We start from the raw sequence: 26,122 nt of genomic DNA, 5'->3' as shown, positions 1-26,122 counted from the left end.
ATAATATTGAATGGAATGAGACCTGAAAAGACCACTCTAGTACATCTGATTTGTGGCGCTTGTAACTATCGGTTTAGCTACTTATATAATTTTTTTCAATTATTTAAGGGAAAAGTTCAAGGTATCGGGTCTTAAAATAAGTCTGATCAAGTTATAGAATTCGAATTTGTTCAAGTTATTGGAATTATTGTTAGAGAGTTCACTGTAAGTTAACTTTTCAAAATCATACCTAGAAAACGGGTCCATTCTTAATTTGTAAACGTAATTTTTGTACCCCATATGTAAGATTGTTTAACTAATACAGTTTTACCAGAAATCAGCTTACCTAAAATTGTAGAAAATCATCTTTAAAAGTCATCACTCTCCTCCTAAATTAACATAGAAACAACTGTTGTTTAACACTTTTTGTTTAGCCTTTTTTAAATGATTTTTTTCAAAATCATGAAGTCATCATCAGAATTTATTGTTTTTTTTAAATGTTTTTTGTTGTTGTGGTTTTGCGTTTGTTATTGTTTTTTTGTTTTTCTTTTCTTTAATTTAAGTATAATAATAATATAATAATTATATAATATGAATATATCACTAAGGTTCAGGAAGTGGTTTAAGCTCTTTTATTTGCTTAATTAGATACGCTTTCTCGTCGTTGAATTGTTCATCTTCCGATCGGTCTGTATGGAATTTCGTAAGGAAATCAACAAGTTTTGCCTGGTTCCGCAAAAGAATATCCAATATAGGTTTGGGTTTGTTTGGATTTGCAACAAATACCTAAGGACAAAAATAAATATTAAATTAAAACAATTTAAGTTAGAAATAGGTAATATTCTTACTTTAAACACATGGAAGGCTTCAAATTGAATATTTCTTGATTTTTCTTTCAGCATATTCATCATAAGTTTCAGATTATCCGGATTGGATATATATTTTGTCATTACCTAAATAAAAATAAAAAAAAAATTAAAGAATTTATTGCATTTTTTAGTTGATGAATAACATTTAGACTTACAGTGAAGTTATGTCTGTCTAGCAACAATTCTCCTAGCAGTTTCAGGCTCTGCCTCCTCGTAACATAGTTTTCTGAATTTAATAATCGTTGGTAATGTGTAAAGACCTTGTCGTAGTTCGCTTCAAGGAATTCAGCGCACAAAATTTTGTGACGTGTAAGCAGTTCCTGTGGACAAAACAATTTAAATACATTTACTAATTGTTTTTTCTATAAGTGAAATAGGTCAAAAATTTAAATTAGATGCATTATTAAAATAAATGCATTATAGTATTTGTAAGAGCGTAAGCATTTAGAAAAAATGTATGTTTAAAAATAAATAAGTGTCGATTTCTTCAAAGTTGGTAAATTCGATGAAAGCTAGAAAGAGGCATTCAAATGGGAGACAATATTTTCCAAAAATATGATTTATATAAATTCTGACAAAATTAAAACAACTATTATATTATTATTAAAAAAAAAAATGATTTAGTTTAAAAAACAATTTTTAAAAATTTTTATTTTTTTTTTTTTTTTCAACAAACTTACCTTAAATGTTGAAAAAGCATCTGACGCTATATCGAACGTTGATACTTCTACATAACGAAAGAAATTGAAAAACTCATCTGAGTGCAACATGATTTTGGCAAGTGCCTCATAACGAGCGCATTCCCTGAGCATTGTTCCACAATTTAGGGCAATTTCTTGGTGCTCATAGCCAGCCATGAGTGTGAATAGAATTTCCGGTTTCGTGCAAATGTATTCAACTGTTGGTGATCGTGTGCCAATTTGACGTCGCAGGACATTATTAAATACCTGAGCTACATCCTTTTTACCTTCGAAATCGATCCGATTTAGGTTCTGTAGAATAAGATAGATATTAAGGAAAATTTTTAATTTGAATAAGCAAGCATTTTATTTTTATTTTTTTGTAAAAACTGATTTTGTTAATGAAATTTTACAGTTCATGGTATTTCTCGTTTTTAATTTCTTTTTTTTTAATTCATTTCCATAACATTAGCTGTGTTTTATTTTACTCAGATCATGAATTTATTTGCGAAACAATAACAAAACAAAATCCTACTTTTGTTGTAAAGCTAATAAAAACAATGATCTGATCTGGATCACGAGGAAAATAAAACACAGCTATTATGTACAAACAAATAATAACAAAATAGAACACGTATACGCCACAGTGCACGTATAGTAAAAATTATCTCATTTCATTATCGTGTAAAATATGACAGAAAAAGTCATTAAATTTTGGCTTATAAATGGACAGTGACATATTTTGGCATGATCATTCTATAGTGAAATGCTTCATTACACGAGTGACAACTTGGAAGTAGTTTCGTCACTCGACTGTCAAATGCTCTTGTCATTAAATTGACAAAAATTGAGCAGGTTTATTCTTATATGGGGTCTTGTCATATTAAAAAAAAAATTACAGCACTTATACTATGAAAAAATGGCAACATTTTTGGGAAAAATATATCGAAAATGTGGTAAAATTGAATTCAATGACAGAGCTTCATTGCTTTTATATTAAAGCATTATATTTTTTTGAAGACTTTTATATGAGTTATATAACTGCATAATGGAATTGTGAAGTTATTTTTCCTCAAGGTGGGACATATGTAAGTCCATTAAGAACTTATTTCCTGTATTAACATCACTCAAAATAGTAATGAAAAACTAAAATCTTATATTTGTATTATATTTTATAAAAGCAAATGTTGACTTACCTGTATTAGTAACAGTAGTAGATTACTATTATATAGTTCTTGTGATAGTTGCGCTACGACATACTCCGTCTGTGGTTCCGCGTCTGACGTACCATATAACATGTTTTTTATTAACACCTGGAAAAAAATTTAAATTTATTAATTTAAATAGTTTTCACTAAATATTATATATTTTTTCTTTTTTGTAAGCAAAACGAATTAAATAAGGTTCCTAACTAATTTAAATTTATAAGAAAGATATTTCCCTTATTTCTTGTTTTTCTGAGATTACTTGCTTCTCTTAAGACTTAAGCCTAAATTTACTTTTTTTTTTTTATTTGTTTTTCGCTAAGAGTTTGGAATTTTTTCTGAGTCCCTTAGCTCAGCGATTCTGCCTTTTTTTTTTTACATCGGATGGCGTCTACCTACTTCATAAAACTGAGTATAAAGTCCTTCAAAAGCTATGCTTTAATCAGTACTCCATAAGACTTTTTTAACCTACCATTATACATATCATCCAACAGCTATATACTAATAAATAACCAACATACCCACTATTCAACCTGCAATGATGTACACCGCACCTTGAATCTATGGAACATAAATTTTCACTATCAATAAATACAAAATCCATTTCATTGATATACCCTCTTCAATACAAACAAAAAATATAATAGCAAGAAAATGCACAAAGTGTTTTGTGCATCTTCATAAATCTAAAACTTTGAATTGGATTTTATTTAAGTACAAACAAAAAAGGAAGAACAAAATTTCCTTAAAATTAAAATATTTCGAATCTCAACAAGCGCAATATGTATGTGCTTGTGTGTGTGTGTGTTTTGTGATAACTCTAGTTCAGGACGCAGCAGACGAGGACAATGTCTCATAAATCCATTGAATGCATATTTTTGGCAAACTCTCAAGAAAAGTGCAAAGGTATATTGGAAACAATAAAAGGAATATAGTTTCTTATTTAAACTTGTCACTATGTCTCAACACATAACAAAGCAGTTAAGTTGGGAACCATGTGTATCGCTGAAAATAAACTGCGGGACAGTGTCAAGTTTGGATTCTTGCTGCAGTCAAATAGATTAAGAGAGGGCAATTATTATTATATTTATGTATATTAAAATAGTATTTTGTTTTATGTCAAATAAAGCAGTTAGCACTAACGTACATACATATAACGGTGATTCTATAATTATTATTAAATTGATGTGGGGGTGAATCAATCAGTAATAAATATAGAAATTTATATCAATTTATTTATTTTGTATCTTCAGCCTCAAGCCTTGGCAGCTAAAGGCTATTTAAATATAAAATGCTGTACTTTCATTTTAAAGTTTTAATAAATAATAATAATAATAAATACTTAATGTCTCATTATTTTCAGACCTCAAAAAGCAATTTCCATCTCCTAAGGCAGCAAAGCATATTTAAATCTAGTAATTAATGTACTAGATAATTTACTAATATCCCTGCTCTATTGGAGGTGGCAGTTTACTGGTATGTAATCTCGATCAGAAGTACTAGAAGTAGAACTACTGATTGTAGTACTAGATCTACTCATGCGTGAACTACCACCTACAATGGATCGTGGCTAATGAGAAATTTACCTCTTCCAAACGAACGCGCCTAAGATTAGGAAATATCAGACGCTTTCCTTTGTAGGTAGTCTACTCCTGAGTAGGAATCTAGTACACACATTCTATGAAATCAAATCGTACAGAATATCATGTGTGAATTGTAGTACTAGATCTACTAATCATTTGCTCATGAGAAAACTATCACCTCCAATGGAAGTAGAACTATCGTTGAACCATTCACAGAAAAACAGAACATTTTTACTATTTTCGATTTTGAGAGAAGTTCCAAAGAATTACAATCTAATGATTATTATGCAAAAATGACTAAGCCGTGATTTTTTCAATCGTCAGTTAGACTATATCAGAAGAATGAATGTCAATGTAAAAAAATCTTTTATTCCCAGGATTAAGCCTAAACCTCCAATGGAACAGGGCTATCGATGTAAACAAAGTAAATAAATACATTTTCTGTTGTGATTTTAACTTATCAAGAACAACACAATTGAAAACGGTTTAGGAAATATTCTTCAGGAAAACAACACAACTGTTTCAGTCATAATTTTGAATTAAACACTTTTAAGTTTTAAAAAAGTTTTGAAAGCTTTTTATTGTTTTAGGGCCAATTTTTCAATAGCCAGATAAACCCCAGTTAAGGCTTGTTCCTACGAATAAAAGTTTTTTTTTTATATTGACATTTATTCTTCTGATAGTCTAAGTGATGATTGAAAAATCGCGGCTGAATCAAGTAGACTAAACTGCTTCTTCAGCATTCAGATATTGGTCTTAATAAATTTTTTTTTATGATGAAATCTATCAAGCAGTTTAACTTGTTGCTATTATTTATGAACTTTATTTTTAACAAAAGCGGTAAAATAAATTCCAACACTGTGAATTTCAAAAGTGACCCAAGCAGCATGCTTTATTTCACATATCATTCTTTAATGGTCTATTGTACTCACAAACACATTATCCTTACACAATCGCCGCAACCCTTTATTAGTCTCTTAAAGGGTTGCTTTCAAAAGATATTCTATATTTAAAAAAATCTAAAGTAACGGTCATGGAAGGCTAACCTTTACTTTCATCATCTCATCAATAACCGCAACTGATATTGAAAAAAAAAAGAAATGTCCGAAAATAGATCAAAACAATAGAAACATTTGAAGCGAAATAATTTGCGCCTGCATGACATTTATGTACTCTTACCTACATACGAGTATATACTACATATTTGGTAAAATCAATAAAAAATAATATAAAATATATAAAAAAAAGTCCCTACAAACCAATATTCCTGATGTTCATATCCCATAACGAAGTAAGAAAACTCGGGCCAGCAATTATATATACAAACGTATTTGAAAAATAAAGTAAAAAAAATAACAAACAGTTCTTCCAATGTCAAGGTAACGAAATAACTTTATCATGCGGCAGACGTGCATACATGATGCAAGTAGGCAAGAAAATTCTCCTCTCAAGGTTTAAGTATATATACACCGTAGTAGTTCTGCACCCCACCGTAATGACAAGCAGAGCCGTAGTTAGAATTTTGTTTAATAGAGGGGGCTGAAAAACTGCATTCAGTGATGTAATTGAATTTGTTAAAGATGGAGCCCATGACAAGGCAATATAATCGCTAAGCATGCGACAGATAGCACTATTTTACAGGTTATTTTCAATAGCCTTGTTCAGCGTTACCACTTGCAGAAAAAAAGTCGAAGTAGATTTGAAGAAAAAATGGAAGTAGATTGAGAAAAATCGAAGTAGATTTCAAAATATCATTTTTTAATAAAAATCCATCTTAAAAAAAAATTATTTTCTTAAATTTATTTAAGTTAAATAATTTAATTAGTAAAAACAACTAAAACCAAAAAATTGAATTCCTTCAAACTCTATATTTTCGGTATAAATATTATTTCAATACATTATTTTATAACAATTTTTAGTCAAATATTTGGTTTTCTGCAAAAAGAAGTAGAATTGGCTTATATTTTGATAATTTGAAGTAGATTGTAACAGAGATTTTAAAATGAAGTAGAATTCGTTATTTTCGTGATGGTGCGAAGTAGGAAGTAGATTTAATTTTTTTTTTGAAAAAAAGAAGTAGATCTACTTCAATTGAAGTAAATTGGTACCACTGGCCTTGTTCCTTTAGGAGGTGGTAAAGAACTATTTGTATTTAGTTTACTAGCGATTTTGAATGAAACGCCCTACGCTACGCACTTTCAACGGAATCAATGCAATTCACATCTACTTGGGCCAGAAGAGCATGAGTAGTTCTAGTAGTAAATGTAGTAGATTATCTACTCATAAGTAAACTACCACCTTCAAAAGAAACGGGCTATTTAATTATTTTTATTCAAGGGAATGAAAGTAATTCTAAACGCACACGGTAGGCAGGAAGCATCGATAGGTTAGGTTGCACAAAAATGTCGACAAAAACTGCAAGTTGGGTTGTATTTGTTGATGATTATACGTGCAAAATCCGTTGGAATTGAAGTCCTAGCTGCTCCTTTTCAAAAGTTATTCATATTTTTGTATTTCTAATCGGGACAATTTGGAATAAAAATCAAAAGTTCTTAGACGACAAGAATTGATAACGGTATTTTGTAGAGGAGTTTAATACAATAATTTTTTACTATGAGAGGGGGGTCCATCTACCTCCGTTTAGTCGGGAGGGGCAATTTTCTAAAATATCACGTTAAATACAAAAAAAAATTATTAAGAAACAACGGCAACACTTACAGTTATGAATGATACATTTTTCAAAAGCTAGAATTGTACACTTGATTCTTATTTTTAAATCAAATCATTGCAATTAATTGTTCTCGAAATAATCAACTTCAAATTCGAAATTTGGGAAAAAAAGTAAAAAAAAAAACACATAAAATACTATTTTAACCAAGACTGTAAATTTAAATATGAAATAAATCAATGAAATAAACTGCCTCAATTAATTTATAATCAAATTCTGAAAATAATATGCTTCTATGCCTTCTAGTTTTTGAGAAAATTGAAAATTAAAAAACTACTTTTTATGAAAAACTACTTTTGTATTTTTTAGCTGTTTTCGTGTTTACATAAAAATAATGCTTGCAAGCAGTATGCCCTCTTGCAACTTCCTGCTTGGGCACACTTTTATAGGATTTGGGATGGGTGCGAGTTTGGGTGAAGGCAAATTTTCTTCAGAATTCTTCAGAATATAAGCGAAAATAGTTAAGAAAATGAAAATCTGATAAAAGTGTAATTTTCTTATTTTCAATTTTCTCAGATATTATAAGGCATAGAAGCATATGGTTTTCAGTATTTGATAAGAAATTGATTGAGGCAGTGTATTTCATTGATTTATTTCATATTTAAATTTACAGTCTTGGTTAAAATAGTATTTAATGTGTTTTTTGTAAACTTTTTTTCCCACATTTTGACTTTGAAGTTGATTATTTCGAGAACAATTAATTGCAATGATTTGATTTAAAAATAAGAATCAAGTGTACAATTCTGGCTTTTGAAAAATAATCGCTTTATAACTGTAAGTGTTGCCGTTGTTTTTTAATAATTTTTTTTTGTATTTAACGTGATATTTTAGAAAATTGCCCCTCCCGACTAAACGGGGGAGATGGACCCCCCCCTCTCATAGTAAAAAATTATTGTATTAAACTCTTCTACAAAATACCTTTATCAATTCTTGTCGCCTAAGAACTTTTGATTTTTATTCCAAATTGTCCCGATTAGAAATGCAAAAATATGAATAACTTTTGAAAAGTAGCAGCTAGGATTTCAATTCCAACGGATTTTGCACGTATAATCATCATCAAATACAACCCAACTTGCAGTTTTTGTCGACATTTTTGTGCAACCTATCGATGCTCCCTGCCCACCGTGCGCAGCTAACGATAAATGGCTATCTTCTTCTGCTCCAATAAAATGGCAATAGCCGCGTTCTTTAAGAGGTGGTAGAAATATGTCGTTTTCCAAAATTGAAGGAGTGACACTCCTAGCTATATAATCACTCCAAAAGGAGTGATTTCAAATTCCAAAATTGAAAAAGGAGTGAATTTTTGGAGTGAATTCTTCACTCCCAAAATTTTGAAGGAGTGACGGAGTGATTACCAATACTTCTACATTTGGCTTCATGGACTGCTTGTCAAATTGTTGGGTGGTTGTTTTAACTTTTTTTTTGTGAAGGAAATTATATTTATTTACAAAAAAAAATTCAAGTATTGTAAAAAATCACCAAAAGTGAATTTAAAAAATTGTGTTATTATTTTATTCATTATTTCGTATTACAAACACATTCAAAGCAAACGTCAAATCACTCCACTTGTCAAATTCTTCGTGAACAAATTCCAAAATTGCACGAAAAAGGAGTGATTCACTCCCATAATTTTGGAAAACGACAATAGACTACTCATGTGTGGATGATAAGTAGATCTAATACTGCAACATGAGCTATTGCTCGAGAAGATAGAATGTGTGGTTGATAGTACTAGATTTCTACAAATGAGTAAACTAAAATCTCCATAGGAACGCAGCCAATGTGGTACCAGTTTATCGTTTTTATGTAATAATACCAAATGTGTTACTTTTCTTACTAAATAGTTGATCTCTACAATCGTGTTTAGATAGACGTGTTAAATTTTCTATTTACAAGTAACGTTTTGTCAAACATGCTATTTACAGATTAACTGACTTCTAATATGATACATTCATTGATGCAAAGTTTGCTTGAACATACAGTTTCAGGTGCAGGGACTAACCTAATGTAATGACCTAAATATGATATATAAATAAATACAATAGCTAAGCTCTTTTGCAGGTAGAAGATGTAAACGATAATCTAGTTCCACCAACTAAAGATGTATATTTTGAGTGTAGGAATGAAGATACATAAAAAACTTAGTTTATCAAATATGATGACTATGATCAAATCAAATACAAATATACATGCGTTTATTACTTGTTTTCGTTCTACTACTAAATGCACTACCTTCGTTTAGATCAGAAAATCATTTGTGATTTTTTCGAAGTTTGGTTCAAATTTGGATCACCAGCAGCGCATTTCAACTTTACCTATTACCAATAAGCATACTCAACAACAACAAAAAAAAAATATGCTATTTGTATAACTTCGTGTTGTTGTCACAGCACATCTGATGCAAAACATAAGTTCCCAAAAACATCCCAATTCCCAAAGAATTCTTAAGGTCCAAATGTAGGTCTGTTTGGTACTTTTGTCAAAAATAATGTACAAAACTACACAATTCCAAAGTACCAACAAGGAGTTGGGTTAAAAATGTTGAAAAAAGCAGAAATATTTAAGTTTTAGGTAGTACCCAAACAGAACTTATACCTAATAGGTTCGCAAGGGCTTATGTCAACATAGGATGCACGAGTGGGCGAATGGGACTGGCTATAACTGTTAAGCCAGAACCATTATTGGCGGATGGAGTCGGAAGCTACTGTCAATTGTTGTTGTTTTATTTGTATTTTTGACAAGTTTTCATCCGTCGAGTGCGGTTGCGAGCGCTGTTCCCCTCCGTTTTCATCCGACGATCCGACAATTATAGTTCTGGCTTTAACTTTCGTTAACATTAACTTCTAATGAAAAATTTGAAATGCAGATTAAGTGCTGCCAAATTTATTTAAATTAAACCTATTCAAATTCTTTATTTTTCTATAAGTATATTTTTGCTTAAGCTAACACTTTTAATGTATACTGGGTTTAATATTTCTCTCAATTCATTAATTTTTAATTTTAGATAAACTGATTACAATATAAGTTGATCGTTTAACCTTTACAACTACGTGCCTGAATAAAAGACAGTTTTTTACTGCACTCTGCCATTCACTTGATTAGCACTAGCGGTTTAGATTATAAAATAAAAATATATCTACACAGCGCTTGAACAGGCGAGGTTGGATCACAAATTGGATTAATGAAAATTTGTCGTGATAAACCGACTGACAGTCATGTCATGTCACCCATCTCTTTAAGTAGATGGATATGTGAATCAAATGTATCATAGGTACTACATTTTTGTACACAAAATACTTATAGTAAAGAATGAAACAAAAAATCGAATTAAAGTTTAGGAGACCTCTGAAAGTTTCAGCAGCAAATTCATGGGCTGTTAAACAAACAAATTGCAAATTGCGTATGGTACATCATATGTTTGTATGTAAATAACTGTAGCAAATATAAATATATACATATGTAGGTACACTGGTGTTTATTGTAAATGATTGCCTTAAAGAAAACATCACAACGTAATAGTATCGTATCTATTTGAACGAAATATACTTTTTTTGTGTGCTAGTTTTAGAAGGAAGAAAAGAATTTGATTCTAGCGAATCTATATGACTGAACTCTGCCATTGATAAAGTTTGCGCGATGTACCTCTACTCGTATATGACTTATGAATATGCCATGAAAATATCAACAACAGCTTTGTTTTGAATAGATGAGGATATATAACGGTCTGTAGTAGCGAAACGACCGATTGGGTTGTTAAAAACACTTTGCAAATTAAACTTAATAATAAAGCACAGCCTTTGAGTTTATTTAAGTCTTGATCAACAGTAATAAGTTTAGTAAATATATGAAACATGTCTTCACTTATTGTCCAGTAGGTATATTTACGTAAAATAAAAAATTGCGCTACAAATATAAAATTTTGATCATTATACAGCTGTGTTCAAAATAATAGTAGTGCCTGCAACAAAATAACATTTTTTATATTTACGGTGCTTCTATGGTTAAAAATTTAATTTCTTTGATGTCAAAGTTTGTAACGGTCAATTACTAATAAATGTATCGTAATTTGAAAATGAAAAAGAAGGTGCCAAATAATTTTTCATTGATTTTTGGTTGTTCTTTCGAATTTGACCTGTTCAAAATAATAGTAGTTAAAGTTATTTTTTAAGAATTTAAAAGCGGTTTATAACTTAGAATATTTATTTTTGGTTTAAAAGTAAGTACTCATATAATTTGAATAATTTTTCAACAAAAAACGATTTGTTTCGGTTTTAATCTATTTAAAGTTCGAAGAGCAAAACACTGCAGTTCGGATAAAGGAAACTTATACGAAAGCTGCTTGAAGAAGGGAAAACCTACTTGGAAATTCAAGTTTATATTAGGATGCTCCCCTACAATGGTAGCCTATGCAATAAAGTCAACAAAAGACCCGAAACGCGCGGTAGAAAAAAAAAAAAGACCGCCGTAGATGACAGGCGTATTGTCCAGACGAGGAAAGTTGAGCCTTCTGCATCGTTGTTTCACATCCAGAAGGCTTTAAGCCTAGATTGCAGTGCAGTGAACATTCGGAGGCGAATGTTAGACACTAATTTGTACGCTTGAAGTCCACGAAAAGTTCAGCGAAACATGTTAAAAAGCGTATCCAGTTTGTAAAAGACCACATAAACTGGCCAGCAAAGTAATGGCGTAACATATTGTTTACTGATGACAGTATATTTGTCCCTTTTGGTGGTACTGGATCTCCACAATACGTCCGACGTCCACCCAATACGGATTATGTTCCAAAGTATACGACGAAAACAGTTAAACATGGAGGGTCGAAAATTTTAGTATTTTAACATATTTCTTTGTTAAGAGCGGAACTTTTCGTGGGTTTCAAGCGTACAAATTAGTGTCTAACATTCGCCTCCGAATGTGCACTGCACTGCAATCCAGGCTTAAAGCCTTCTGGATGTGAAACAACGATGCAGAAGGCTCAACTTTCCTCGTCGGGACAATACGCCTGTCATCTACGGCGGTCTTTTTTCTTTTTTTACCGCGCGTTTCGGGTCTTTCGTTGACTTTATTGCATAGGCTACCATTGTAGGGGAGCATCCTAATATAAACTTGAATTTCCAAGTAGGTTTTCCCTTCTTCAAGCAGCTTTCGTATAAGTTTCCTTTATCCGAACTGCAGTGTTTTGCTCTTCGAACTTTAAATAGATTAAAACCGAAACAAATCGTTTTTTGTTGAAAAATTATTCAAATTATATGAGTACTTACTTTTAAACCAAAAATAAATATTCTAAGTTATAAACCGCTTTTAAATTCTTAAAAAATAACTTTAACTACTATTATTTTGAACAGGTCAAATTCGAAAGAACAACCAAAAATCAATGAAAAATTATTTGGCACCTTCTTTTTCATTTTAAAATTACGATACATTTATTAGTAATTGACCGTTACAAACTTTGACATCAAAGAAATTAAATTTTTAACCATAGAAGCACCGTAAATATAACAAATGTTATTTTGTTGCAGGCACTACTATTATTTTGAACACAACTGTATGTTATGGACAGATTCAGTTTTATTTTTAAGTAATGGATGCCACTTATTTGTTGTTGCTTTTTTTTTTGCAAATATTGCATCTATTTAATTATTAAAGGTTGCGAGTTTGTGATCTTCATAAGTTTTCTAAGCATTTGGTGGGGAAAGTTATTTGTGAATATGCCAAAAGAAGTATTTCCATGTTTATCACAGTCAAAAGTTTGAAAAGAAAATCATGAAAAAAACAATGCCAAGCCAAGCTAAATGTTTACGTAAAGAGAGAGTGAGAAAATATTGACATTAGATTGAGATGGCTTAGTCATATATTGAACAATGGTCATTCTGTTTCCAACTTCAAAGAATTGTACTTTTCAATGGAAAAAAGGATTCTCAGGAGAGAAAGAAATTTAATTTACATTAAATTTCAAAAATATTAAAAAAAAAATATTAACAAGTGAAAAATAGTGGACGGCAACTGCTGTATTTTCTTGAGAATTAGGTTTAGTAAAGTAAAACCTTTTCACAGAAACCATCCCAAGTCTACCTGGTTTCAAATATTCTATTCAAATATTCTATTCAAATTCACACTATCACAGCTATGTTTTTCGATTTGAATAATACTTTGACAATTTGGTGGTAAAATTGGCATTTCAAACTACATTTTGACGTCTAGCGCTACGTCTGTTACATTTAACTACGTTAACTACATTAAACTACGTTTACTACCTCATTTATGTAGTGGACGTAACAAATGTAGAAAATCAAAAAAAATCGCATTTTTGCCATCTCTGAGTACAATACATTTTTTGGGGCAGATATATGTATAAGAGTTCTGTCAAATGTGAAATTGACGAATGTCAGAAACACTGAAAACAATTTATAGCGATCATTACGATGGTAATATACCTAGTATTTTTTTCTGATAAATACAGGGTGTCCCACAGTCACCGCCCCAAATGAAAACCATGGATTCCTGAGGTCATTTTAAGTCGAAAAACTTAAGAGGTAATTTTGTCGTTTTCGTCCCGTTTTTGAGTTACCACTGTTTTTATGATTTTTGTTCTCTTGTCCTTTAACTGGCCTTATCTTTGCCAAACTACGTTTGATTCGAAAGATTTTTTTTACAACCAATCAAGAATTTATTACAGTTTTAGTTTGTGTCAAAACTTTTTTTTCTCCGGACAACCGTTTTTTAAGTTGTTTTTTACACTTTTATATCATTTAAGTCAAAAAACACATTAATGAGTATTAATTTTTTGTGCTTTTTATTAAGGGGTTATATCTAGTTGAAAGTGCAAAAAAAAACCTTCTTTTTTGTGGATTTTTTGTAAAGAGGCATTTAATTATATAAACCTAAAGAATACATATCCCTATAGCAAATTTAATGTATAAAAAGAATTCGCTGTGTATTTAAAAAAAAATATTGGGTTCCGTTATTTTTGTAGTAGATCTCCTAGACGACCTCCAAAAAAAATGTGTCTGGCGGTGAGCACGATTACTCCGGAACGGCTGGACCGATCGGCTTGAAATTTTTACTGAATTTTCTTTGATACTTTTGTCAGGTAATGAACGAAGGAAAAAGGTTTTTGGCAATAATTGGATTTTTATGCCATTTTAAAGTGTAAATTTTCCTGAAAAAAAAAAACGATTTTTGTCTTTGACAAGCCGCCATTTTGTCAAAAATCAAAATTTTGACTATTCCTTCGTTCATTACCTGCATTTGTCTATCTTGGAAATGAATATTTTGGATTTTTCAATTTTGGGTTATTTGTATCAGAGATATCTTGCTCACCGCCAGACAGCTTTTTTTGGAGGTCGTCTAGGAGATCTACTACAAACATAACGGAACCCAATATTTTTCTAAATACACAGCGAATTATTTTTATACATTAAATTTGCTATATGTACATGTATTCTTTATGTTTGTATAATGAAATGCCTCTTCACAAAAAATCCGCAAAAAAGAACGTTTTTTCGCACTTACAACTAGATATAACCCCTTAAAGCCCAGTTTATTTTCATAAAAAAAAATAAGTTTTATTTCATAAAAAAGGCTACTGAAAGTATTAAAAAATAAAATGCACGACTGGGGTCGCACGAACTTGCTCTTAGAGTTAAAGTTGTTTAAATTTTTAAGACTTTTTATATAGAAATTTGGAAAAAAAAAATAAAATTCGTTTTTTAAAAAAAATAAAATAAAATCTGAAATTAAATTGCCCTCCAAAACAAGTATGCAGTTTTGATTGATATATTAACATGCATTTTTAGAAAAAAAAATTTCAAAATCGTTAGAGCAGTTTTTTAAAAAAACTAATTTTTTATAAATAATTTTTTGGAAAAAAAGTTTAAAAATAAAATTGGTATGCCATTTTGTAGAAATCACTAATCAACATCTAAAAACAAAATTTCAAAAGAATTAAATGTACCGTTTTCGAAAATTTGATTTTTCAAAAAAAATTTTTTTTAATTTTTTTAAAAATCCAAAAATTTTTTTCTCCAAAATTTTATTTTTGGCTTATATTTAAATTATATAAATGCTTCTTCACAAAAAGTTTCGTTGAAATCGAATAAGCAGTTTTGGAGATAATCGGATTTGAAAAAAACGGCTCTATGGCAGGTACCATTAATAATGATTTTCAAAAAAAAAATTTTTCATTAAAAGATAGACCTAAACTTTAAACTAACACTTGAATTTTTTAAACAAAATCGTTGGAGAGGTTTTCGAGATATTTCAATTTTACTAAAATCGGTATATGACAAGTACCGTTATTTTTGGTCCAAAAAAATTAATTCCAAAAACCCCTCTGGAGAGTCGCCAAATAACGCTGCATACCAGGTTTGACATCAATCGGTAGATCCGTTTAGGCTGTAGCTCCTTATACAGACAGACAGACAGACTGACAGACTGACAGACTGACAGACTGACAGACTGACAGACTGACAGACTGACAGACTGACAGACAGACAGACAGACGGACTTCCGGGACCCACTTTTTTGGCATTGTCTACCATCGTAATGTCATGGAAAAATGTTATCTCAACTTTTTTTTTTTGTACGAATGCATAACTTGATATATAGTACCTATATCGCAAGTAAAAATAAACAAACTGAGTGAATTGAAAAAAAAATTATTATTAAACAAAAAATTAATTTAAATGAATTAAAACTTTTTCTGAGCTTTATCTATTTGTTCTTTTCTTAACTACAATAGCTCAGAAAAAGTTTTTAATTAATATTATTTTTTTATTTAAAATTTTTTTTTTTAATTTACTCAGTTTTTTTATTTTTTTTAAATTACTTTCAGTAGCCTTTTTTATGAAATAAAACTTATTTTTTTTATGAAAATAAACTGGGCTTTAATAAAAAGCACACAAAATTAATACTCATTAATGTGTTTTTTTGACTTAAATGATATGAAAGTGTAAAAAACAACTTAAAAAACGAAAAAATTGTGTTTGATGCAAAATTGTGGAGAAACGGTTGTCCGCAGAAAAAAAAGTTTTGAGACAAACAAAAACTGTAATGAATTCTTGATTGAAAATAAACTGGGCTTTAATAAAAAGCACACAAAATGAATACTCATTAATGTGTTTTTTTGACTTAAATGATATGGAAGTGTAAAAAACAACTTAAAAAACGAAGAAAATTGTGTTTGATGCAAAATTGTGGAGAAACGGTTGTCCGCAGAAAAAAAAGTTTTGAGACAAACAAAAACTGTAATGAATTCTTGATTGGTTGTAAAAAAAATCTTTCGAATCAAACGTAGTTTGGCAAAGATAAGGCCAGTTAAAGGAAAAGAGAACAAAAATCATAAAAACCGTGGTAACTCAAAAACGGGACGAAAACGACAAAATTACCTCTTAAGTTTTTCGACTTAAAATGACCTCAGGAATCCATGGTTTTCATTTGGGGCGGTGACTGTGGGACACCCTGTATAATAACTGTGAACATTAACCTACTACTACAATTTCAGGAGGAGCACAATAAGATGATCATAAACATTGAAACAGATAAATTTAGTAATGAAACTTCTGCTCTCAAGTGGGGAGTTTTGCAGATAGAGTCATACCATCTGTAAATAATTTATGAAAAAATAAATAAAAAATAGTGTTTGAAAAATAATACAAAATGTTTTGATATTTTTCGTTTCTTTATTTTTTTTTTTTTTTCAATTTTTGTTGTTGTTGAATTAGCAGAAAATTTTGTGCTAAAAGCGTTTGGGTACTTTTACACAATTGTTCATTCATTGAGAGGATTTCATCCCCATTCCTTAAATTTTGACAGGTAGATGTAAAAGTAGATGTTTTGGTTAATCTAGTACTATCATCTACTCATGCTCTTCTTTCCGAGTTGATACGATTTGTATTGAATTCGTTGAAAGTACATTCCATTGAAAATCGCTAGTAAACTACTAGTAGTACTTTGCACACCTCCCAAAGGAACAGGGCTATTTTTGTCCAAAAATAAACCCAAACAGAACAACCACCTCCAAAGGAACGGAAAAGCAGCCATTGATCAAATCCCACCTCTTAACTTTGTATCTGTCAATTTCATCAAAGTAATAACATTGTTAACAATGGACCTAGTCTAACGACTAATTTTGAAGTTTCTGATATTGTTTTCTTACTCAAGTGTGAGTCAGGATTTTGTTGAACGCAATTAAAAATTGGTGGACACTTTTTTGAACATCGTCAATGGTTGCCACTTTGACAAATTCGGAAATTTCTTATTAGGCGTGTCCCACAAAGAGATAGTTTAACCAATTCGGAGTTTTATCCATTTCTTTCTTGTCAGAGGACACCTTTTTTATGATATGATTCTTGCTTTCATGTGTAGATCCAATTTTTTGGCTAATAATGCGATTAATGCAAATAAATTTCAAATAAAGTAATTTGTTGCATTGCTTTTTTTCATTTTATGAAATGATTTCGTCCACCACAAAACTAAATTACATTTTTAAAAGGCCTACATGACACATTTCTTTTCTATTTTGACACATGTGTATTCTATTTAAGGAAGTAAGCGCGAGATAGAACTGACTTGCTGGAACGGCAACAAATACTACTTGTTTTATATATATTTTGTAAAACACATCTACCCGAAAATGATGAAAAAAGAATGCTGATGATTTTCATGCAATCACAAACACTTCATGCAGGGACACAAACATTTTTCCTGTACATCGTTTTCAACATGTATGTCAGACTTCTCTATCATGAAAAGTTGACAGGAACACATTTTATAATTACATCCCAATTTTTTTGAGGATTTTGAAATTTTCTGTGGTGTATGCGTAACTTTTGTTGGGAATTTTGAAAATTTGTTTTTTGAATATCTTCTGAACGTAGGGTAGACAAACGATTATTTTTGCTATACGTAAAGAACTGGAGATGGACAAATGACAGCAGTTTAAAATTGATTCGGGGATTTCAGGGGAATTTCAATTTTTCAGTACAAGATTTTTTCTTGAATACCTCCTAAATGGAGGGTGGAAAAACGATAATTTTCGGTGGACAAACAAGGACACAAGGTGAAGAAATGAATTAGACATATTTGGTTCAAAAAATTTTGAGTTCACAGTTCTAACTACACTCAAAGAATTTTTTTTAAATTTGTATGTTTTTTTCTAAGTGAAAACTTCTTTAGTATCGTAGTGATTTGAAACAAGATGAAACGAAAAAGCGACACGAAAAATCAATTGATTATAACTTTTTTGTTGTAATAGATAGATGAATGAAATTTATACTGTAGATAGGTAATAAACAATAAACTATAATTAGACAAAATTTGAATCAACTTCATATTCAAAATCCTGAGATAAAGGTGAAAATATAATCTTTTTTTAAGCACTTTATATCTTTTGATCTATAGCACATAAAAATTTAACGTTAATAGGCATGCCGATAATATTACCTTTCATTTAATATATCACACATACCGGTACGTGATCTGCAAGTTACACAATCTTAAATTGAAAAACTTGAAAAGTTTATCAAAACACCTGTGGAGATCTGTTGCCGATGACCAGTCACCAGTGTAGGAAGTACCGTAATCTCAGTTTCATTTGGCGCAATAATTATGTTGGTGACTGTAACTATGTCTGATAAATGTCAGAAAGCGAGCAAAAGTTTAGTCTGGTTGAACTTTTGCTCGCTTTCTTACGTTTCCTTACGTTTGTCAAAAAAAAGTATGTAAGAAAAGCGTCATTGTGGGAGGTTACACAGATTTCGTATGGTTGAACTTTTGGCAGTTGTCAAAATCGACGGCAAAGCGTGATTGTGTTTCTGCTTTAAAGCATTCTTACTTTTTTTGTAGGCATCATAGAAATATGATTGAAGCGTCATTTAAAAGATGAAAGAAATAAAATTGATGACGTAAGATTTGTTATAGGTTTTTATTTTAAAAAAATGGATTTAATGGTGTTAGAAGAGAAAAAAGAATGAATTTTTTGCATTTTTTCAGAAAACTGATTGGGTTCAAAAAATTCTAGCTCTTTTTGTACCGTAGATGTTGTATAGACATGGTCGATATAAATATTTCGAGCTGAAACAATAAGCTTTCGGATGATATAAAATTTATTGTAAGTTCTCTTAAAAAATGGATTAAAAGGTGATAAAACAAAAAGAAAAAAAAAAAACAAAGAAAAGGTAGATATTTTCGGTTTTTTTTTTCAAGAAAAAATATTTTTTAAGGTTTTACTTCTACCGCGTGTGAATTGCACACATGATTTTTTTTTTTTTATTTTTTGATATACCTACAATAGAACATTAAAACAGTATTTCAGTAATAGATAAAAAGTCAAAGAAAAACGTCAAATGTGCTAAAACTATCATTCAAGTCCGGAGTAATTGTAATAAAATTTTCATTTCCGAATAGAATCATTTTTTCGGATCTTCTTTGTTTATGTATATTATGTATATATTATGTCGAGTTAAGAGACAGAAATCCATAAGCAAAGCTAATACGTTCTCATTAGTATATATGTATGTACTATGGCATTCTTTTGTTGTTGTCTTTCCTTGACTTATACCCATCACCTATCGCCTTTTCATGACCCTTATTATATTTAATTACTAAAGCATCAGAGAGATGGTCAGTACTTATCTCATCTGTAGCTTTAAATGCCGGTTTGTTCACACTTGATTATCTTTTAATCAAGGATTTTTCTATGGAATAATCCTTAATTAAAAGATAATCGACTGTGAACAAACTGGCCCTAAGCCTAGTATACAATTGTTTTTGATAAAAAAAAATAATAGGTGAAGAAAAATTTGTATTTCTTGATAAAAAAAAAATATCTGTGGTGAACAGATGACAGTTGTAAAGCTTTTTTCCGCAAAAACAATGGGCTGCACATTGTTTTGCGAGAAAAAAAATCGTGCTGAGTATAAATTTTTTTTTCGATTTTGGTTTACAGCTGTGGTGAGTTGAAAAATATTTTTTTTTTTTCGGAAAAAATCTAAAAAAATCTGTCCCATAAGAAATGCATTCTTTTTTTTTGCTAAAAGAACTGTATACTTAGCATTAATCAGTTTTTATTTTTTCGTGAATATTGCGCACTCTTAGACTAGCTTCCTTGACCTTTCTCTTTTGCACCAGAGGTCTGAGGTTCAAATCCCAAGACAGCCCAATATTTATTTTTGTTTTAGTTTTTATTTTTTTTTCTTCTTACAAATAATTTTTAATATTTTTTTTTTGTCTAAAGCACACTACCTGCATTCTTATGATGTTATAACGTAAATTTATCTAAAGGTCATTGCAGATAACATATCAAAGGGTGTTTATGTTGACATTTAATATACATTATGTACTTCCAATAAAGCCACTTCTTAAAAAGGCGTTTAAATATTCCAATTTTAACTGGATGTCGATTTGTAAACAAAAACACATCCAACTCTTTTCCAACTACTCGAATCAAACATTGGTTAATCCATTGAATTAAATTTTATCGCATCTCATGCAAAATTTTCATTGAATGACCTAGTTGATAGTCTTTTCACCTGGCAAAAAATAAAATACAAAATATTTATGTGTAGGACTCTAGGTATCTACATAATGTAAGTAGGTATTTAAGATTTATTATTTTAAAATCCAAAAACCATTAAAAAAAAAATAAATAATATAGCTGACCTATTTAACACTACCATTATTTGTTTATACATGTTTGTAGTATTTTATTTCAATAATTTTTAGTTATCATTACTTTTTGTAGTGAATAGGTAAAATATACAGGGTGTCCCACAGTCACCGCCCCAAACGAAAACCATGGATTCCTGAGATCATTTTAAGTCGAAAAACTTAAGAGGTAATTTTCTCGTTTTCGCCCCGTTTTCGAGTTACCACTGTTTTTATGATTTTTGCTCTCTAGTCCTTTAACCGGTCTTATCTTTGCCAAACTACGTTTTATTCGAAAGATTTTTTTTACAACCAATCAAGAATTTATTACAGTTTTAGTTTGTGTCAAAACTTTTTTTTCTCCGGACAACCGTTTCTCCAAAATTTTGCATCAAACACAATTTTCTTCGTTTTTTAAGTTGTTTTTTACACTTGTATATCATTTAAGTCAAAAAACACGTTAATGAGTATTAATTTTTTGTGCCTTTTATTAAAGCCCAGTTTATTTTTATAAAAAAAATAAGTTCTATTTCATAAAAAAGGCTACTGAAAGTAATTAAAGAAAATAAACAAACTGAGTGAATTAAAAAAAAAAATAATTTTTAAATAAAAAAATTAATTTAAATGAAGTAAAAACTTTTTCTGAACTTTATCTATTTGTTCTTTTCTTAACCACAATAGCTCAGAAGAAGTTTTTAATTCATTTAAATTATTTCTTTTATTTAAAAAAATATTTTTTTTTATTCACTCAGTTTGTTTATTTTTTTTAATTACTTTCAGTAGCCTGTTTTATGAAATAGAACTTATTTTTTTTATGAAAATAAACTGCGCTTTTATTTAAGGCACAAAAAAATTAATACTCATTAACGTGTCTTTTTGACTTAAATGATATGCAAGTGTAAAAAACAACTTAAAAAACGAAGAAAATTGTGTTTGATGCAAAATTTTGGAGAAACGGTTGTCCGGAGAAAAAAAAGTTTTGACACAAACTAAAACTGTAATAAATTCTTGATTGGTTGTAAAAAAAATCTTTCGAATAAAACGTAGTTTGGCAAAGATAAGGCCAGTTAAAGGACTAGAGAGCAAAAATCATAAAAACAGTGGTAACTCGAAAACGGGGCGAAAACGAGAAAATTACCTCTTAAGTTTTCGACTTAAAATGACCTCAGGAATCCATGGTTTTCGTTTGGGGCGGTGACTGTGGGACACCCTGTATACAAATCTTGATTTGTTTTTGCAATTGATTTTTATTTGATATCTATGTTCATACCATCTACCTATGACATCTTTAAGTAAAAACACCTATTTGTTCTTATTTAATTAAAAACAAACTCCTTCGTCAAACTCTTTTGTTAAGAAATGCATCCCCGTGCTCTGCTAACCGCTCTCATTTAATTGATTCATAACTATCTATCTACATTCAAATTCGTTTGCAATCATATTTATTTTTTATTTTTGCTATAATTTTTGTTTTCTCTTTGATTTGATTTTCTTGTAATGAGGCCGTGGGAAAAAAATTAACAAAAGAATATCTCTCACTTAATCGACATTCTGTACGTACTTCAGTTGCTACCAGTTTGAATAAGAAAATATTTAAACCATAATTGTGTAGCATTTGGTCAACGTAGCAAACACCGGTCCTGTGGCGCAATGGATAACGCGTCTGACTACGGATCAGAAGATTCCAGGTTCGACTCCTGGCAGGATCGCAATTTTTTTTATTTTTCATTATGTTCATTCTTTATTTATTATTTTTTTTTTTTTTTTAATTTAATGAGTCACATAAAAGATGCTCTCGAATTATTTTAATGATTTATTTTGAAGAGGATTTTCACTATGAATATATTACTTGTAGGCGAGTAAAGATGATTTATGTTATTAAAAAAAATAGATTTAATTACAGAGTAAGTAAGAATTTGACTTCTTAAACGAATAATGTGTTTTTGGTATAGAGATATCTGATTTCAAATTAAAAAAAAAATTAACTCGAATTCTAATATACTATAACAACTAAACAAAATTTAAACGAATAAGTAGGAAATATCTGTTCATTTTGGCTGTAGATCTTCTACAGCCAAAATGAACAGATATTGGATAAATTATTGATACCGCTTTTGTCTTGATAGTAGAGTAGTGGTGCAAATAATTGCTCCTTATTTTTTGGAACGAGTAGTGTACATTTTTAAATAGTCCTTTTTATCAGAAGATGCATTATAACTTCAAAACAATTTCCATATCGATTTTGCTGCATTATAGGCTTTGTCATTTCCCTTGATGTCAATGTTTGGTGATGTTGAGAAGTTGTTGAAACAGATCATTACGTTTTTTTAGTGGAAATTCCCAGTTCCGTAGCTTCAATTTCAATTTGCTTCAATTTTAATTTTATTTCGTTTACTTAACACTGTAAGATATAATATCTTATAAGCTAGTGAGAAGCTATTATTACAAATATATAAGGATAATACAAAATGGTTAAAAAATTTCAAAAGTAAATTAAGGTCCAATTTATTCAGTCTCCATTATATTTAAAGTCCCCATTAAAAATAAAAAATCTGTCAAATCACATATAAAATTTAAAATTTCCCGTTTTTAATGGAGACTTTAAATTTAATGGAGTGTGAATAAATTGGGCCTAAGTTAATTTTAAATAAAGATTAAACATTAGTTGTTTGTAGGTTACTTGTCTGTTCAAACATTTTCAGATGATAGATAATTTTTAATTTCTTTCTTCACTTTTCGCGCATCTTCGATTCTTCTGATATCGCGTGGAAGATTATTCCATGGACGAACACTATTTATAAAAAACTGACGTTCCGATGTTACGGATGAGTATCGTAGATGTGGGAGTTGATGGGATCTACTCGAATAGGCCATTTGTAGTCTTTCATACAGATAGTAGGGTTCATGCGTCAGCAAGATATCGGAAAACAGAAATAGGGTACGAAGCTCCAAGATGGCTTTGCGGATGGCTACCTTTTACCTAGTGTTCCTCTTGAGAATATTACGAAATAGTGTGGTAGGTATGTGCTCTGCGTACCTATAACATTGAAATTGTTTTATAAACGGCGGGCGGCAGCCAATCCAGAACCTATTTCATTTTTGAATCCATAATAGTTATAAAAGTGTCCGAGTTGTAAACGTACGAAATCCGATATTTTTAGTTCAAAAACGTTTGTTGGATATGTGATGGTGAGTTTTTCGGGATTATCTTTTTTGTAGATTTTAGCGGTAGTGATAAAGGCTCCAGTTGTGGAAATATGTATGTGCTTCTGATGTTTTTGAAGCTGAAGATATTGAAGCTATAAACAAAACTTCCAAAATGCATTACTCAGCTTTGATCTTACATTCTGGAAGTTGTATTGACCCACCTAACCATTGTGTCACATTATGTTTGCCATTCTGCACGTTTTGTACAATTATTTTTTCCAAACAAACAATGAAGCTTCTTAAGATGTTCTAAAAAAAAAAAATCAGAACCCGAGGGGTCGTTTCAGGCGTACTTGGTGTATTGGTTTTGGTTATCGATTTATTCAATTCAAATGATTAATTTGACGATTATTAAAGGCCACTCCACTCAGCATTGAGAGTTGCTCCGTGCACTGCTAAACCAATTTCCACACCGAATAGTCCAATATGATTCCTCGGCAGGAATTTTTTGAGTTGAAAGCACAGATTAAATAAAGTCCTTTACTAGCTTAAAGAAATATGTTGGAGATATAGACTGGACCATGTGTATGAAATACACAATAGATTTATGTAAATAAGAATACTTGTTATAAATTACTGTGCTTAAAAAATATGTTTAGTTGATTTCAAATGTCGTATATTATAAATATTCTCGTTTTCTAATTTTGTATCTCAAGTACTAATATTAAGAATTTTGAGGAATAAACATTTAAAACTTTCCTGACTTTGATTTGGACTTTTTATTCAGTCTATCTTATCCTTCTTATGTTCCCTTTGGGGACATTAGTCTGTAATGACTTTTTTCGAATCAGTTAGATCCTATTGACAAACTATGAAACACCAAATAATATCAATTTGTATCCTTTTCTTGCTGAATTTGGGTAAGTTGAAACATTCCATCGTTATAGCATCGAAATTTTTCTGTACTATCTAATGTTATAAGGTTTTGGTGTTAATTCTTAATAAGAAAACAATTATGTATTGTGGATAAAAGTAGGTATAAACATTTCCCTATTACCTACCTATTGGCAAGACACTGTAAAAAAAAAAAAAACAACAACAAAAAGCCTATACCTAATATTATGAATCACACGCACAACTTAGGAACAAAAACACATACCACAGAAGACTTGACGCATTCTTTACTATCATACGTAACACATCTATTCTTCGCCTGAGTTAGTCAAAAATTATGGGAGGAGACTCAGAGTAGAAATATAATACCTTCCAATTGACGACATTACCCTTGCCAATTCATTCCTAAATAATCTAAAAGAAAAATAACAGAAGTACCTTTATAACTTACCAGATTTTTGCTGACATCTTCTTGTGCCTTTTCGGCCTTCTTGTCACCACGTTCCAGTGAATTGACAGCTTCTTTTAAAGCCTTTACCAATTCAGCTGGACTTTTTTGCGATTTACCAAAGAGTGGCATGATTTTTTTGGCCGCACTTAGAACTTCCTCCGTCTTAAGTTAAACAAAAAACTTCCCAGAAGATTTTTTGTAGATAGAAAAAGACACACACTCTTTTTCCAATCGAACACCAAAAAAAAAAAACACACGCACTTCTTTCGTAGGCACCAAAATTATTTGAAAAATTTTTTGGTTTTTTGTTTTTTTTTTGTGGGAAATAAGAAAAAAAAATCAAAAAAAAACGAAAATATTTTTTGACACGACGAATTGATAATGAATTTTTCTTCTTTTCGCAGAGATATCAAAGTAGTGACGCGACGACTACGACAGCAACAACAACAACAAAAAATAACGAAAACCAAAACGACGACGATGATGATGACAATGAGGACAGAACAGAGCAAAGTGCGGCAAAGAGATGGATTGGATACTTTTGCGGTAAGCTCACACACCTTCAAGCACACTTATGGTTTAATAAAAATGTTTTCTTTCGTTCTTCCTTAATTTTTCAACAAAAAACACTTTATTTTTGACACTGCAACATAAAATCAGAAAAGTTTTCTTTTTTTGTTTTGTCAGCTTCTGATAGCCAAAACTGCAACAAAAAAAAAAAAAATAATAGCAAATTTTTAAAAATGCAGACAACGACGGCGATGTCACTCAATTCATTTCGACTTTACCTCCGCACGTTCTCACTTCTCTTCTCTGTGCCGACAACGACGACGGGCTTACGTATAAGTGGCTGGCACTGGGCACGTAAGAAGAAAATAAAAGGCAAAACTTTTTATATGAAAAAAAAGCAAGCAAAATGAAAAAACAAAAAATAATAAGAAT

At 30.4% G+C, this 26,122-nt stretch overlaps 1 protein-coding gene and 1 non-coding gene across 2 annotated transcripts; one reads left to right on the top strand and one right to left on the bottom strand.

Moving 5' to 3' along the window:
* Nucleotides 1-401: 401 nt before the first annotated feature.
* On the bottom strand, nucleotides 402-25,443 carry LOC129909198 (protein Mo25). The gene is made up of 6 exons (XM_055986228.1): nucleotides 25,181-25,443; nucleotides 2,725-2,841; nucleotides 1,529-1,840; nucleotides 1,004-1,168; nucleotides 828-932; nucleotides 402-765 (listed from the first exon to the last, which is right to left on the bottom strand). Exons 1-6 carry the CDS (start codon nucleotides 25,307-25,309, stop codon nucleotides 583-585), a joined length of 1,011 nt encoding a protein of 336 aa, XP_055842203.1. The 5' UTR covers nucleotides 25,310-25,443; the 3' UTR covers nucleotides 402-582.
* Trnar-acg (transfer RNA arginine (anticodon ACG)) lies at nucleotides 22,325-22,397 on the top strand. The gene has a single exon. It is a non-coding gene; the product is annotated as a tRNA-Arg (tRNA).
* Nucleotides 25,444-26,122: the final 679 nt, after the last annotated feature.

The sequence above is a fragment of the Episyrphus balteatus genome, chromosome 2, assembly GCF_945859705.1.
Source record: "Episyrphus balteatus chromosome 2, idEpiBalt1.1, whole genome shotgun sequence".
Classification (NCBI taxonomy): Eukaryota; Metazoa; Arthropoda; class Insecta; order Diptera; family Syrphidae; genus Episyrphus; species Episyrphus balteatus.
The sequence above is the reverse complement of the archived record's forward strand: the minus strand, read 5'-3'. Positions and strand labels throughout refer to the sequence as shown.

Excerpts from the sequence above, each read along its gene's own strand:
- LOC129909198 (XM_055986228.1), bottom strand. The coding sequence starts at position 25,309 with ATGCCACTCTTTGGTAAATCGCAAAAAAGTCCAGCTGAATTGGTAAAG. Across the intron at positions 1,169-1,528 it reads ATGCTTTTTCAACATTTAAG|GAACTGCTTACACGTCACAA; the intron begins GTAAGTTTGTTG and ends TTTTGTCCACAG. Across the intron at positions 766-827 it reads AAGCCTTCCATGTGTTTAAA|GTATTTGTTGCAAATCCAAA; the intron begins GTAAGAATATTA and ends TTTTGTCCTTAG.